Raw genomic sequence first — 16,467 nt, 5'->3', positions numbered from 1 at the left:
ATGCTTTTTGCATGGCACCACTGGGAGTTTCAGGTTGGAAAGAGAGCTGGGCTTCCAGGCTGGGATGCAGGGTTTGGATTTGACGGGAGCACTCTTGGGAGATCTCAGATGAAAGCAGCTGAAGTCTGGCAAGATCGGCCGTCTGGCAGGATTTCCCAGGCGTACAAACCGGAGCCAGGAAACGGGCCTCTCTCCGGTTTGGGTCCAACTTGCAACAAAAGCCTGAGGAAGGAGGGTGGGGGGTTGTCTGGTCTGATTTAAATACCACCGCCAGGTGTGCAGGAAGGTTGGCCACTGGTTAAGACACTGACCTGGGTTCAATTCCTGCCTCTGCTACAGACCTTGGCCAGTCACTTCGTTTCTTGGTGTACCAGTTCCCCAGCTGTACAATGGATGCTAATAATCTGTTTCCCCCACCCTTTGGCTGTTTGGAGCCTCACCTCCTCAGGTGTTCCCTCCCAGGCTTTGAAAGCCACCCTTCTCCCCAGGCATCAGAACCCAAGCTCCAGCCCGAGCCAGAGTGTCTACATGGGTATTTTTAGCATCTTAGCGCAAGCTCCAGTCTGTAGCCCCAGGCTCTGACTCACTGCTGCAGGTTGTTTTGGTTTTGTGTGTAGATGTACCCGACTGCTACTGTCATCCAAATACACTATATCGCCCATGCTGTTCTAAGGCCAAATCTTACTGCGGTGCTGAGCATACCCTATAAAATATACATGTTGATACAGAATAATAATCCCTAGCTTTTATTCCCCACTTTTCCTCCATAGCTCTCAAACTGCTTTACGAGAGAGGCCAGTAGCATTATCCCTGTTTTACAGATGGGGAAACTGAGGCACAGAGCAGGACTGTGACTTGCCCCAGATCACCCAATCAGTGGCAGAGCCAGGAAGAGACCCCCAGGTCTACTGAGTTCCAGTCCTGTGCCCAGCCAATTTATTGCCCTCGCTTTGGGGCACGTGGTCCTATAGAAATGTAAAGTAATCAATTTTCTCTCTCTCTCTGCAACCATCCTCCTGTAGCTGAGAGGAGATAATCTGATCTCTCTATCTAGCCATGCCACCAAATCTAACCTAGCTGTCTAAATTAGTTATTTCTAATGTGACTGCCACTGCAGTGTGTGAGCAATACTATTATATTCCAGCTTTAGTTCCAGCAGTAATTCTTACATCTATACAAATATTCTCAGTTATTGTGCTTGGGATATGGAAGGGTGGGGGCGTTAAGGTGGGTTTAAGATCCCTTTTGCACCCCTGTTTTCTGGGAGCCTGCAGGGCCCTCCCTGGATCCTGGTGTAAGTAAGAGCAGTCTCAGGGGTGCTCTAACTTACTCTGGACCAGGGCTACTGGGAAGCAGAGAGTAGCCACAATGCAGTAAGTTCCAACTGCGCTCCTGATCTGCCATCGACACTGGAGGTTGGAAGAGGGGCTGATGCAGGGGACGACCTTACCTCTGCTCCACACCCACCAGGGAGCCCCCCCCAGCCAGTGCAGATTCTCAGGGGGCCATTCCCACCAACCTGAAGGCTCTTTTACGCTGCCAGAGCAAGCTGTTTAAAAAAGCAGCCTTTCTCCCAGGGAACTGTCAGTCAACCACGGATTACGTCTCCCTCCCCTGATCTTTCCTACCCTGTTCTAAAGTTGCTATGTTCCTTGTGAGCCCAGTTAATTAAAAAAATGTTCTCAGCCTAGGAGAGACAGCTTTCCCTGGTCACTGACCTCACAGAGTCCCACAATGAGCATGCTAGGGCATAGCGAAACAGTTGGCATTTCACCATATTGTTGCTCTGTGCAAATAGCGGCTGCCGGCTGCATTTTTCCTGCAATATCTCGGGTTGCTAGCATTCTTGTTCCATTCCAGCTGCCCTGTGGTGTCACCTTCGTCTGTTTACTGATGGTTGTAAACTCAGTCTCAAGGAATTGCCAGATTGAATCAGACTCGTGGTCTATCTAAGCCCTGTATCGTGGCTCCCACAGGGGCCAACACTAGCCACCGCAGAGAAAGGTGCAAGAAACCCCCTCTTGGACAAATATGGAATGGCCAGGCCCATAGCTAGAATTCCTTCCTGATCCCTGGCAACTGGTGGTTGTGTGATGCCCTGGAGCATGAAGGTTTATATCGCTTCTAAACCTGTATCCTGTTTAACTGTGGGTGTTCTCATTATCCATATAAATGCCTAATCCTTTTTTTTAAAAAATCCTGCTGAAGACTTAGCCTTTTATATCTTGTGGCATTGAGTTTCACTGTTAACTATGTAAGTATAAAAACTAACTATGGGGGCAGCTGTCTAGTTCCACACCTTCCTTTTTTTGGATCTGGGCTGTTCATCGCCTCTCCTGGGCTGCGGGACGTTACAGCCATTGGGACCGCTTCGTTCTGCGTTTGCTGTGCTCACAATTTCAGGATCCTTCAGCTATCGGATCACCATTAAATCAGCAACCAGGGAACGCCCCCAGCAAGAGAAAGACAGGGCGCAGAGAGGGGCTTGGGCAATGACATTTAACCGGCCAGAGTAAAGCCTGTGGGAAGCCTAGGAGAGCCCTGGCCTGAACCTTCCCCATCCCCCTTTCCCACCCCATTCCTCTCTCCCCCTCCCCTTTTCCCCTCTTCTTCCTCCCTTCCCCCTCCCTCTCCTTTCCCCTCCCCCTCCCCTTCCTCCCCCTTCTTCTTCCCCTCCCCTTCCTCTCCTTTCCCTTCCTCCTCCCCATCCCCTCCCCTCCTTTCCCCTCCCCCTCCCCCTCCCCTTCCTCCTCTCCTTCCCCTCCCCTCCCCTCCCCCTCCTTCCCACGCCCCCTGCTCCAGTCAAGAGTTTGAAATTGCCATCCTTCCATGCGATTGGCGGAGCCTTGCCAGCAGTCTCACCAATCAGAGCAGCTCATGCCGCTGGAGGGGCGTGGCTGCATCCAGTGTCTGGGGCGCATGCGGCAGTGTGAGAGGCCAGCCCGGCAGCCAATCAGGGAAGGGAGAAGGCGGGGTCACAAGCTCCCTGCAGGGAGGGGGAGGGAGGTGGGAGCCCAGCCGGAACGCCAGCCAATGGGTGGCTGGGAGGAGAGGGGGCGGGGCCGTCCCCTTCCTGGGGGCGGAGCTCGGGTGGAACTCGAGCCAATGGGCGATGCGGGCGCCGTGAGGGGCGGGTCTCGGGGCTGGGCTGCAGCCAATGGGTGGGGAGGGGGCGTGTCCGGGCTTCCAGAGAGTTCGGACAGAGAAGGGTGGAAGAAGCTGAAGACTGAAGGTGGGTGAGTTACCGGGGGGGGGGGGTTCTCGGATGCCTGGGTCCTTTCCCCCCACTCCGTCATGGACTGCGGCCCCCGGGTAGCCCCCCTCGGACTCCTGGGTCCCTCCCCCCCCTCGGACGCCTGGGTCCCTCCCCTGCCGGGTCTGCGATCCCCGAGTAGCCCTCCCCGGACGCCTGGGTCCCTTCCCCCCCTGCACATCGTCGGTCCCCCCTCCCCCCCGTCGTGATGCCTAGGTCCCTTCCCCGCCCCCCGGACGCCTGGGTCCCTCCCCTCCCAGGTCTGCGATCTCCGAGTAGCCCTCCCCGGACGCCTGGGTCCTTCCCCCGTGGGATTCCTCCCCCCCCCCCCCCAGACATTCCCCCACCCCATGGATTTACACCCTTCCCGGACGCCTGGGTCCTTTCCCCACCCCAGGGGCTGTTACCCTGTTGGGGAAAATCCCAGACAGTCCCCTAGGTTCCTCCCCTACCCCAGAGATTGATATGGCCAGTCCCTAGATGCCTGAGTCCCTCCCCCATCCCAGGGTCCAGCCGCCCCCCACCCCGAGGTAGGGTCAGGGCTGTGTACTGTGTCACCCCAGAGATCAGCACCCCATGCTAAGGGCGGCTGGGAGAGGCAGGGCAGCCCCACCCTGCGACAGGTGCTGCGGGGTGGGACACCATCACCTTCCCTGTTGGCACCCTGAGCAGAGAGGCCAATGTCCGAATGGGCCACGGGGACCGAGCGCCCCGTTCGCCTTCCAGCGTCAGGGATGGGGCTGATCGGCGCTGCCCCTGCTCCGTATGGCTAGAAGATTCATTCTTCACCAGTGCCTCCCCGCCCCCCAACCCACGGGGGCTTGGGCCCTGTCTCTCAGAGCCTCTGAAGTACCCACTGCAGAGTTCGCTGGAGTTAGTGAACTTCCCTCTGAGTTGACAGCCCTGGAAACTGGGATCTTTCGTTCATCCCCAGAAACGATGCAGTATTGCTGGCACCAGGACGCGCTTTCCAATGCCGTCCTGCTAGCATCTCGCCCGTGACCCCTGCCCTGCCTTGCCCTTGCGCTCTCTGCTGACACTGCCAATTGAGAAATGCTTTTGTGCTGTGGTGTCGCTTCCATTTGAAACTAGAATAAGGCCTGGACTAGGCACACAGTTGCCCCCGTTTAATTAAAGTTGCATTTTTAAACAGATTTAGTTAAACCGGTGTAACTGCCCGCAAACTATTTCTTATTGGTTTCGCTTCTGTTGGTAGATTTACACGTGTGAGTTAAACTGACGTAGCCAGTTTTAAACCGATATAAGGGGGTCCATATCGGGGTTTGCACCACCGTGAGTGAGCCTAGCTCAAGTGAGAGCAGCCACACTGTGAAATAACTTGAACAGAACAGAGTCCCCACTTCATCAGCACCACTCCAGCTTCAAGTACCCACCCCGCTGGGCCAGCTAGCATGGGTTTAAAACACCACTTAACTCGAGCAAAAGATCTTTGTGTGTGGATGGGCATCAGGTTGGGGGTGATGCTCGATCTAATGCCGCAGTGAAGTCAAGCCCGTAGACTCCTCTACAGTGGTATGCAGGGGGGAGGCCCAGCCCCAGCCCCAAATTCTGGCCTGGTTGAACTCTTGTGTGCTGCTGGGCCCACTGTACTTTCTGCAGGGCTAGCTCTGTGCTGCAGGTATTCAGGGTCTCTGTTGTGGAGCGAGAGGGGTGTTCTATTCTATTTAGGTTCTTATGTGGCCCTCAGCACCTTCGTCTCCGAGCACCTGTTGGCAGAGCTGTCCTAAGATACTCCCAGTGTTATCTTGAAAAAGCCCCACCCCCCTGAGCTGAAGGTGCTGTCCCCAGCAGCATCTGCACAACACCCTCTGCTTTCATTTGAACAGACTTTTCCAGCCCTTAAAGTTACAAAGAGAAACCACCCAAGTGTGAACAAAGCCTGAATCTGCAGACAGGCCTCTCCCAGTTGTGGCTGGGAGCTCTGCTGACCCTGTAATTAACAAGATTCCGGTCAGTTTCACAACTGCTGTTCAGAGCCCTGTGTGGGTGATCTGGATTTGCTGTTGCCCAGAAGAGCCCTGAGGAGCAGCAGAGGTGCGGTAGCTATTCATGGAGGAAGGGAACCCTAAAAACAGAGGTTGGGGTGGAGGGGTACAGTAGTGAAGACCCTCCCCACTTGCAGTGGACAAGAGGCTCTGGAGTGAGGAGAAGAGAGTAAACTCTTACCAGCAAGTGGAGGATGGTGGAGCTTTGATCTTATTAGTCCTCTGCTAGCCCGAGGCAGTTACACCCCAGCCGGGTCCAGGGACAGCACCCTGCTGAAACTGCCGACAACTGAGGATTGCCGGGCCCGTCACCAGGGCGTTGATCCTGCAGCCTCACCATCATTCATACCTAGTCCTGGGCAAGCCAGTTTAACCTGTCCGTGGTGAATCTTCCAACATCTGGCCCCCGTTGTTGTGGAAGGAAGCTTGTAGCCCGCGCTGCAGTCTCTTTGCCCTTTAAACTGTGTTTCAAAATGGCTGAAGTTGGCAAGGGTCTAACCCTACTAGGGAGGGGGCTTCACGTGGACTTGGAAGACTGCACTGGTGCCAAGCCGGTTTAAATTGGTCCAAACCAAGGTTCCTGCTGCAGCCTTTGGGATAAGGGCGTGAGCTTCGGAATGCGTTGTGTGGATTGGATGGGGGTGCGGGTCAAGGGAACAGATCACGCTGGCTTCAGACTTACCCTGTCCAAGCTAGTGGGCGTGTAATTTACACCGTGCCCTCTGCCTTCTCAGGCATCCTGGGCCGGGGATCTGTAACAAGGGCACAGATCTAGGAATCCCACAAACTCGGTCAAAGCTGGGTTCTGTCTGACCTGAACTCTGGGAGCGGGTCCAGAAGCAGTGCACCCAATCTAGGGTCTGAGCCTGCCAGCAGCTGAGCATCTCCTGGGAGCTATTGAGCACCCTCAGCGCCTGTGGACTTCCGGAGCAGCTGAGGGTGCTTGTCCCCCATCGGGAGGCATTCAGCTTCTTACAGAATCAGGCAACAAAGTTTGCCAGTGCTGTGTTATTCATCCCCCTTTGGTAACATAATCGCAGTGGATTTTCCAGTGCCCAAGGTCAGCTGCATTGCTCCTTCGTGGTGCTGCGAGCGCAGCTGACTTGGGCCAATCTGCTGCTAATAGTCACGGTGGTCCGCTTTTTTAATTACCTGAGCCAAGAGCCTTTTCTATTCCACTGGCAGTCTGGACGTAGGCACTAAACAGGCTTAGCAGCCCTGGTTTGCAGGGGAGGGATTAAATAGGGGAACACAAAAGGGAGGGATGTCCCCATTCTGAGCCTTGGTCACACTTAAAACGCCACACCCCAGTGCTTAAAGACACAGGCTGCAATAGTCCATAGGGCAGCAGATGCTGTCTGTTTCCAGCATATTGCCAAGGACAGGGACTAGCTGGGCTGGTAACAGGGTATGGAGCCTTTTGCCTTTAGATAACCCAACCTTAATTAGCCCTGGTCCCTAGTAATTGAAAAGGCATTCCTGCCTGGTGGCTCGTGTAGGCAGGAAATTCGGAGAGGGACTTACCATAGTTCCCAGCGGGCAGGTATCCATGTTGCCAAAACCACCATTGCCACTGGTATTCATTGGTAGATTTCAAGGCCAGAAGCAGGGCTGCGGAGAGGTTTTTGGGGGCAAAATCTGAAACTGAGGCTCCCCTCTCTTCCCAAGTAAATGACTGCTGCGGGGAGGCCATGGGTGGAGGCCAGAGTGAACCCGCAATGGTGGCTCAGCTCCTGTTCTGCAGGGCTGGACCCAGCTTCCCACTCTGGGGTTGTTCCATGTGGGGTCGCAGGGCCACTTGGGTTTGGCCCAGCGGTGACAGCAGATCCACTGGAGGGCAGGGAGAGCATGTCCTGCTGTCTGCATAAACAGAGGACTCCAGCCTCCAGGGCTCTTGATCCTGCCACTAGCCCTAGAGTCCCATTTGCGGGTCTGTCCTCTGCCTAGGGCAGTAACCTAGGACTTGGGAGTCCTGGGTTCAGTTCCCAGCTTTGCCACAGACTTCCTTGAGTGAGTCCCTTAGCCTCTCTGTACCTCACTTTCCCCATCAGTACGATGGGGATAATAGCACAGCCCTGCCTCATGGGTTAAAGATTTTGAGGCGCTCAGGTACTGCAGTGTTGGGGCCTACAGGTTTCTTGAGCTGGTATATAGTCTGCCACCTCAGGGCGCGACTGGGTGCGGCAGTGTGGGGGAGCCAGTGCCTATGTGCAGAGCTGGATTGGCAGGGGGCCCGCTCTGAACCCGCTTTCTCCTCCTCCACCAGCGCATCAGAGGGGAAAGATGGTGAAAGAAACGGGCTACTACGACCTCTTGGGCGTCAAGCCAGGCGCCACCTTGGACGAGATCAAGCGAGCGTACCGGCGGCTGGCGCTGAAATACCATCCCGACAAGAACCCCAGCGAAGGAGAGCGGGTAGGTAGAGAGGGTAGCGACCCCTTTGCGCCGCCCGCCCGCTGGAACACGCGGCGTCTCTAACCCTCTCCCCTTCCCCAGTTCAAGCAGATCTCACAAGCCTACGAGGTGCTGTCCGACACCCAAAAGAGGTCACTGTATGACCGGGGCGGGGAGCGGGCCATGAAAGAAGGCTGCGCGGGAGGCCGAGGAGGATTTGGGTCCCCGATGGACATATTCAACATGTTCTTCGGAGGAGGGGTGCGGATGCCTGGCCGGCCGGAGAGGAGAGGTACCTGGGATGGATTGCTGGGACACAGGGCTTGGTGCTGATTGCATGGGATCCCATGCTAGAGATCAGGGTTAAGCCCTCAGGTCTTCCTGAGCTGGGAGGGACAGGTGTTCAAGGGAAACGGTGGGGATCTGGCTCTGGGAGGCCCCCGGAGGCTCAGGTCCTGCAGCAAGAGGCTGCACTGATGTTGTGTATTGTCCCTGCTGAAGGCAACCTAAGAAAGGATAAGTGAGTCCGGATTCATTCTGCTGAGCTGGGGGGTCTTAGGCAGTGAGGCCTCCCCACAGCCACTTTGGGTTGTGATCTGGTCCTGCATTAAACCGGGATGCTGCCTAGAGAGGCGTTGGCAAGTCAGCGGAGGGCTCTCTTCCCCAGGAATTCTCACAGAACTGGTCCCTCCGCATAGCTCTAGGGGGCGCTGTGTTGCCAGGGGTGACCCCTTTACAAATGAGGCCCTAGCCCCTCCTATTCATTACAGCCCTATAGCCAGGAGCTGGACGGAGGTTAGTCCCGGGCTGCTGTCCAAATTCCCACTCAGATAATTACATCCTGACTCTCTAAATTCCCCTGGGGCTTTCACTTAACTACAGGGTGTGAAGGAGAAGGGGCCACTCTGTATTAATGTATAAATACCGTGTGACCTGACCATGGGAAATGATTACTGTATGACGACACCGGTATGTTTACTGGGTGCATAGGTGGGTCTGCTTAATAGCAGCGTTGTTGGGAACCATGGTAGGGAACAGGGGTTCCAGATCAAACCCCAGCCGGCAAGCAGGAAGCCAAGAAACAAAACCCGCGCTAGTAATCGTGAAGATGCTGAAGTTACCCAGCTGTGTCGCGAAGGCTGGGAACTGACAGGTCTAGAGAGCAGGGAGTGGAGGAGGGGCCGTTGCCAGTGAGTTGTTTGGAGAACAGGCCAAGATAGAGACACGGGCCCTGCAAAGCGACTGAGCCAGCCTCAGTTTCCAGGGGCTGATAAGCCTTGGAGGAAAATGGATTGACTGCAGATTGACTCTTCATTGGGTTAAAATCCTCTCTCTCTCTCTCTCCTGCTTTGCTGTTAAGATTGAACAATTCTTTGTTTTAAGAAAGTTGTCTGGTCTCTGTATTGACTGGCTCCCGAAGGGAAGGACTGCAGGGGCCAAACCCAGCCAGGCCTGCTATCAGGGTTGGTCATGGGGCCGTAGCCCAGGTACACGGTCCAAGAGTGGAAGAGGTCTGTCACCTGTAGGCGTGAACTCAGAGAGACTGGAGAGGGTTCTGTAACTGTGACAGGACGGTTTTGATACTGTCCTCTTGCATGACATTATATAGCTGTTCAACGGCTGCCATGTTCCATCCCCAGAGGTGGCTGCATTTCACTGCTGCGTGGGTGATCCCTGCGCAGCATTGCTCTTCGCTGTTGAACAGCTGCTACTCTCCACCTCAGAGGTGACTGCCTTTCTGGGTTGGGCAAAGCATTCCCTGTATGTATTTAGCTTGTAAAGTTTTTCTAAGGCACTGTGGAGATGGCTTGAGGTGCAGGGAGACTGCTGTCCCTGTGGGACATGGGGGTGGTCCTTGATCAGAGTCTGATCTCTCTCTGTCCTGTGGTCAGGAAAGACAGTGGTGCATCCGCTCTCGGTGACCCTGGAGGATCTGTACAACGGCACCACCCGAAAGCTGTCCCTGCAGAAGAACGTCATCTGCAGCAAGTGCAATGGTGAGTGAACCGGGTCTAGGGCAGGGTTACCATATTTGAACATTCAAAAAAGAGGACAGTTCACGGGGGGGGGGATTTGCTCGTGCCCCTCCAGCCATCCCTTCCCCGCCCCCATTCCAACCCCTTCTCCAAAGTCCCTGCCCCAACTCTGCCCCCTCCCTGCCCCATTGGACCCCTTCCCCAAATCCCAGCCCCGCCTCCACCCCTGAGTGCGCCACGTTCCCCCTCCTCCCCCGTCCCTCCCAGCCGCACAAAACAGCTGTTCCACGGCACAAGCCCTGGGAGCTAGGGAGAAAAAGCGGACACTCTCTCGAGAGATCAGCATTCACTTTCTTTCTCGAATGGTCAACGTTCACTCTCTTTCTTGAATAATCAACTCTTTTTTGGGGAAAAATAATAACGGTAAAATCCTGGACGTTTTTAGATATTTAAAAATTCGTCCCAGACGGCAATTTAAGAATCAAAAAGCTGGACATGTCCGGGAAAATACGGACGTATGGTAACCCTAGTCTAGGGCCCTGCATCTTATTTAAATGCAAAAAGTGAGGTGGGAAGCATAACTCCGCCCCTCCAATCTCCAGCCAATGAGAAGAAGGAAGGGCGGAGCCTCTTGGGACTTCCTCATTCCCATGTTCATGTCAAAGCTCCCTCTGGCACAGCACCAGGAGTGACCTGAATTTGGGGGTGGGGCTGTAATTGGGGGCAGGGCTAGGGGGCATGAGGCCACACTCACTCAAGTGCAACCCTGTCTAGGCTGCTTCCCGCTGAGTTTCACCCTCAGATTATGGAGACTCCGCTGTGGGTGTATGAAGAGAAAGCTTGGTCCAGGGGCCAGAGCAAAGGACTGGGAGTCAAGACTCAGGTTCTGTTCCTGGCTCCAGGAGGGGAGTGTGACCTAGTGATTAGAGCAGGAAAGGCCTGGCAGTCAGGACTCCAGGGTTCTCTTCCTGGGTCAGAGAAGTGGGAGCTTGTGATTAGATCAGGGAGCTGAGAATCAGGACTCCTAGGTTCTGTTCCTGGGTCTGGGTGGGGAGTGGGGGCTAATGGTTAGAGCAGAGGACTGGGAGTCAGGGCTTCTGGGTTCTATCCCAGCTCTGCCAAAATCACTGCACCAGATGGGCATTGCCGGGCAATGGGGATGAGGATTTTGCTCCACCCCTTCTCTCCTCCGCCAAGAGCTCTGAGATCCCTGGCTGGTGCGTCCCATCTGTCTGTTCCATGTGTCCATTTACCCTGCCCATGAGGGGATGTAAGCTGGAGACGATGCAGGAGCTTCATCCCGAAGCTGCTGCTGTGTAGCTCTGCATTGTGTCTCCACCGCCCAGGGAGCCCCCAGGCCTGCACTGACGCCCTCTGTCTTGTCTCTCCTCCCTTGTCCGCAGGCTGCGGGGTCCGGGAAGGCGTCGACAGCAGGTGCCCCAAGTGCCATGGCACTGGCATGGAGTTTCACATCCACCAGTTGGGGCCCAGCATGATCCAGCAGATCCAGACCATGTGCTCACAGTGCCAGGGCCAGGGCGAGTGGGTCCGGCCCCTCGATCGCTGCCTGACCTGCAACGGCAGACGGGTGGTGCGGGAGAAGAAGATCCTGAATGTCCACCTGGACAGAGGTGAGGCCAGGGTGCTGTCTGGATTGAGGGAGGGTTGAGTCTGGGGATCCAGGACAGGAACTTTGACAGCTAGCCTGTGGGGTGATCCAGGGCGCCAGCTTATCAGTGTTGATTTTGCAGGCATGCAGGACGGGCAGAGGATCACATTCCATGAGGAAGGGGACCAGGTGCCCGGCCTAGAGCCTGGGGACGTGGTCATCGTCCTGGATCAGAAGGAGCACCCTGTCTTCCAGCGCATTGGCAACAACCTGGTCCTTCGAAAGGAAATCAGCCTGGTGGACGCTCTCTGTGGCTTCAGGCAAGTTGTCCACACTCTGGACAACAGGACCCTGCTCGTCTCCTCACAGCACGGTGAGTCGGCAACCTGGAGCTGTCAGGACTCCTGGGTTCTATTCCTGGGAGGGGAGTGGTTAGAGCAGTGGGGACTGGACACCAGGACTCCTGGGTTCTGTTCCCAAGTCTGGGAGAGGTGTGGGGTCTAGTGGTTTAGAGCAGGGGGGACTGGACACCAGGACTCCTGGGTTCTATTCCCACCTCTGCCACTGACCTGCTGTGTGACCTTGGGTAAGCCACTTCCCCTCACGGTGTCTCAGTTTCCCTACCTGTAGCATGAGGGTGATATCCACCCACTCTGGACAGACCCGACCTTTATTTGTTTGTGTGCCCATCACCATGACATCTGGTCACGTGGCTCAGATTAAAGGCAACCACAGGGAATCAATAATATACCCTGTAGACAGCCCCTTGCTAGCCCAGGGATGGCCACTACCCCAACACATGTTGGATCCAAAAGATGCCTCTTTTGAAGGTCAGTCAAGCAAAGCCCTGCAGCAGGAAGCCTCCCACCATGCAGACCATTGTGAGAGACTCATCTAGGGACCTCCCCAAACTCCCCAACCCCTTGAATGTCTCATTCTGGGCATCTCCCTGGCACCTCTCGGTCACAGCATGCCAAGGTGTGACTGTGATGCGGCCCTGTGGGCTCGCTATCCTTAGGGCGACACTGGCTGGAGCCCAGCAAGCCAGGGGCCATGCAGGGAGCTGTCCCAAGCCTGCGAGGCTCCAGGCATGTGGGCTTTCCAAACCAGCGTCCTGCACAGGGGCTGAAACCGCCTGGCTCTCTTTCACCCCGCCCGCTCAGGTGACGTCATCCGGCCAGGATCTGTGAAGTGCGTCCCCAACGAGGGCATGCCCATCTACAGAAGCCCCGCCCAGAAGGGCCGGCTCATCATACACTTCCAGGTGAGGGGCGGGGCAGGCACCTTCCAAGGGAGCCCATGGGGCTGAGCCCCAGCTGGGGTGTCAGTGGCCCGAGCCCCGGTGTTGGGCCCGTGCCGGCTTACACCAGCTGAGGACTCTGTCCGTCCCTGAGCTCCATAGCAATGAAATGACCGGCCACCCCAAAGAGACGCCCAGAAAACCCCATCCAGATTTGAGAGGGCTTTGCCTCCTGTCTGGGGGCTGAGATACAGGGCCTGGGGATCAGGGATCTGTTCCCAGCTCTGACGACTCTTACCAAGCAGCCACCAGCCTTGCATGGGCTCTGTATCAGTGATTAGCCCCTCCCTCTGTGGATCTGGGATCCAGAGCCATGCCTGGAAGGAGCCATCCGTTCCGAGCATCTGGGGAGAAGCAGGGCGTAGCCAAGTTAGAGGGAAGATCAGAGAAGCAATCGGGGCTGGGCAGAGCTGCAACGTCTCTGGGTTAGGTACGAGACCGGTGAGGACAGTGGGCTATAGCCCCTGTGACTCTCTCTCTCCCTCTAGTGCCCGGTTCACATAAGAGGCTTATGAGTCACCTGCTGCCTCCCGACTTCAGCGCTTTGGTTGTAGACGTGGCTTTTAGGTGGACACTTGGTGGGTTCATTGACTCATTCAGGGGGTCGTTTCCATCAGGAGGGAGGATGCGAGGGAGCTGGGGCTTTTGGGGTGATGTTGATGTCCGCTCTTGCTGTCAGGGAGTTTCCCACCCTCCCTGCAGCATGGGCCCTCGGTCCTGGATGTCCTTCCACATCTCGCTTTGCGTCCCCCAGGTGAGATTCCCAGAGCCAGGCTGGCTCTCCCCCGACCATCTCCGCCAGCTCCGCACTTTCTTCCCACCCCAAGCAGAGGTCATGGCGACGGAGGACATGAAGGAGGTGGAACTGAGCGACTACTTCTCCCAGCCGGGACACTGGTGGCAGCCCCACGCCGGCGAGGCCTACCACGAAGACGACTTCGAGGAGGCCTCACGCCCGCACGTCCAGTGCCACACGTCGTAGCCCCCTGGGCGGCCTCCCCCACCCTGGAGCGGGGGGGGGGGCGGGGCGAGGGGGGTGGTTCGGAAGGTCGTGCAGTTCAGGGATGTAAATAGTTAACGCTGCCAGCGGTCCAGTTCGGCGGAACTAGCGTAGCTCCGGCCTAGCTCGGTCGCTCCCCGGGGGGCGCCACTGAGCCCCTGCAGTGGGAGAAGGCTCAGCACGGGAGTTCCTCGCATCCCACATCCTGCCAGCACGTACTCGAGGGCTTAGGATCCAGCTCACAGTAGTTACCGCCTCTGAGGAGCGTAGTGGTGTAAAAGGGTCCCTGGGCACAATGCATCAGGATCAATGTCTACAGGGATCATTCACAGCTGTCACTCTCGGGGCCTGAATCTCATTCACACCGAAGCCCCTTTAGGCCACAATAAGGAGGCCTTAAAGTGGGAGTAATTGTACCCCGGGCCCACAGGCGGGCCCTTTCTGTGCAGCCGGAGCAGCATCAAAGAACCTTAGTGTCCTCGAGAATCAGGTCCTTGGGTTTAAACCCCTTCCGGATTCTCCACTCAGACCCATGGGAAATTGACCAGCTCTAGTCAACGTGCCGTTTTTGCACTAAAGCTTCGTGCAGTTTCGCGACCTGCCCCGGGAGTTTTGCTTCCTCCTCTGCTTTGGGTGGACTGTCCGGCTTCCCCGCCTCAGCTGCAAAGACGCGCGCGCTCGCTCTCGAGATCTTCTGTTGCACATTTAAGCGAAAGGGGCTGTTTTCCCGGGGAGGGAATAACAGGGACTTATTAAACAAAGCCACTTTTCCTCCGCTAGGACAACGCCAGCAGCTTCGCAAAGACACGTCTGTCCACTTGGGTTTTCCATTGCCTCGCGTTCCCTTAGCGAGCAACCGAATGTGGAAAGATTTCTGAGGAGTCCGTGGCACTTAGCTACAAATAATCCCGAACCTGGAATCAAATCTGCCCGGAAGGAGGTCTCGGGGCCAAGATCTAGTATGAGGCGCCTGGGTCTGCTTCGCAGACCTCTACCGCCGATCCTGTCGGTAGCGCTGAAATCCCAGGGCTTGATTCCCAGTTGCCCTGCCCTGTTGTTGTTTACACCAGTGCACAGTTGGTGCAAAATGCTGCTGGATCAGAACCGGTGTAAATAAGTGCACCAGGCGTAGGGCAATGAAGAATCAGTCCTGCCCACAGGCGTTTGGGGTTTGTAGTGCCATCTACTGGTAGTCCTGAGCTATGCGCTATCCCAGAATAAAGCATCGCTCAGCTGTTTCTTTCAAGGGTTGCTTTTTCTTTTAATTGGACGGAGAGGGCTCTTAGAATCATAGAATATCAGGGTTGGAAGGGACCTCAGGAGGTCATCTAGTCCAACCCCCTGCTCAAAGCAGGACCAATCCCCAATTTTTGCCCCAGATCCCTAAATGGCCCCCTCAAGGATTGAACTCACAACCCTGGGTTTAGCAGGCCAATGCTCAAACCACTGAGCTTGAAGCTTCTTGGTTTTAATTGCCTTCCTTTCTCGCCTGTCTGGGTCGTGGTGCATTCTGCTGGTTCACCTTGAGTCTCTCCAGTCAGCTCAACCAATGCAAATACCGTTGAGCTTACTTATCGCCCGTGCCAGGTACCGTAGCTAGGGGCTCAGCCGCTGCCCGTCACTCCCAGGTTAATGCATCCACCCCATTGGGGCGGTCGAGTGCCAATCTGCTACTCATTATTGCTGAACGCTGATTTGTGCTGCCACCTTTTCGCTGACCTGTTAGAGGTGGTTAAGGAATGGGTCCTGAAGGCCGCATGCTGAGGTTCATGGGCTGGGAGAGGAGTGAAGTAGACCTGTGTTTGATAGGCCCACAGTACCTGGTGGCAGAACGCAAGGGAGTATGGCTGAGTGGTTAGAGTAGGCAATTGGGAGGCAGAAAATGTGGCTTCTGTTCCCAGCTCTGCCGCTGTGACTTCAGCAAGGCTGTGCCTCAGTTTCCCCCCGCTGTAAAGTGGAGATCATGCCTACATCACAGGGGTGAGCTGAGAGACTTATCTTCCTCCTTGGACGGCAGGAGCAAAGTGCAGAGTCTTCTCAGGAAACCTCCCCAGCTCACGGTACAAACCCTGCGCTCTCAGCGCTCCCCAGAAACTGGCCCCAAGCACTTCCTCTTGCTGCCACAGCCGATCAGCAAAGAGATCTGTTTGCGGCACTCTTCTTCCTGCAGTCACCACCCCTTGAGTCATTGTCCCCGCAGCCGACGGGGGTTGGAAGTGAGCAGACTGCGTCGGGCCAAGAAAAGCTCTAGCATAGGTCTTCCGACAGACGGTCACCTGTTGCCAGAAGGCCGGGGGAATGGAAGCAAGAGGAAACGCATGCGATCATGGAAGGAAGACAGCAGTCCTGCGGCAGCGTTTCTTGCGACTTCCTGTGAAGCAGCCGGTACCGGCCGCTGTCAGAGACAGGCTACCGGATAGATGGATTCTGGGTCTGAGCCAGCCTGGCAGTTCTTGTGTGCCACAGGGCAAGCTGAATGTGAAGTGAATGCAACATCTGGGTTGAGGATTTAAACTGTCAGCCAGGAGGGGCCACGGGGGAGTTTTGTTCAAGCAGCGACTCCGTGTTCTGGACCGGGGGATTAAACCCTAAAATGTGTTGGCCTAGGGTGAGGGGCACTTGGGAAATACGGCGAGCTACCACTACCGTTAAGACAGTTGTGTGGCTCCTCTTATGTAGACAACGGTACATACCGAACCATCGCGGTTAGGAATCGCGTCTCACGCAGTGGGGCTGACTTGATTCTGCTGCGGTGGGCATGGGGGGCTCTCTCTGAATCTGACGCTTCCGGTCAGCCCAGGGGGCATCTGAGAGGCAAGCTGGGGCATCTTTGTCTTGGGCATCGTCCCCGGTAAAAGTTCTTCCAGGCCCTGCGGGGGTGCCTGTGCAGCAGGGTGAAAAAGACTCAAGTCTGCTCGGGCTGGGGTTA

At 56.0% G+C, this 16,467-nt stretch overlaps 1 protein-coding gene across 1 annotated transcript; it reads left to right on the top strand.

The window, feature by feature from the left end:
* The first annotated feature begins 3,166 nt into the window (after nucleotides 1-3,166).
* Nucleotides 3,167-14,784, top strand: LOC140902467 (dnaJ homolog subfamily A member 1). The gene is made up of 8 exons (XM_073322571.2): nucleotides 3,167-3,232; nucleotides 7,526-7,674; nucleotides 7,756-7,945; nucleotides 9,546-9,650; nucleotides 11,033-11,260; nucleotides 11,381-11,611; nucleotides 12,402-12,502; nucleotides 13,293-14,784. Exons 2-8 carry the CDS (start codon nucleotides 7,543-7,545, stop codon nucleotides 13,518-13,520), a joined length of 1,215 nt encoding a protein of 404 aa, XP_073178672.1. The 5' UTR covers nucleotides 3,167-3,232; nucleotides 7,526-7,542; the 3' UTR covers nucleotides 13,521-14,784.
* The last annotated feature ends 1,683 nt before the right edge of the window (nucleotides 14,785-16,467 follow it).

Source organism: Lepidochelys kempii, chromosome 24, assembly GCF_965140285.1.
Source record: "Lepidochelys kempii isolate rLepKem1 chromosome 24, rLepKem1.hap1, whole genome shotgun sequence".
In the NCBI taxonomy this organism is placed as follows: domain Eukaryota; kingdom Metazoa; phylum Chordata; order Testudines; family Cheloniidae; genus Lepidochelys; species Lepidochelys kempii.
The sequence above is the reverse complement of the archived record's forward strand: the minus strand, read 5'-3'. Positions and strand labels throughout refer to the sequence as shown.

What these genes read in the sequence shown, in the direction of transcription:
- LOC140902467 (XM_073322571.2), top strand. Translation starts at nt 7,543, where the DNA reads ATGGTGAAAGAAACGGGCTACTACGACCTCTTGGGCGTCAAGCCAGGC. An exon ending in ACCCCAGCGAAGGAGAGCGG is followed by an intron (nt 7,675 to 7,755) that starts GTAGGTAGAGAG and finishes CCCCTTCCCCAG; the next exon opens with TTCAAGCAGATCTCACAAGC. An exon ending in GAATGTCCACCTGGACAGAG is followed by an intron (nt 11,261 to 11,380) that starts GTGAGGCCAGGG and finishes TTGATTTTGCAG; the next exon opens with GCATGCAGGACGGGCAGAGG.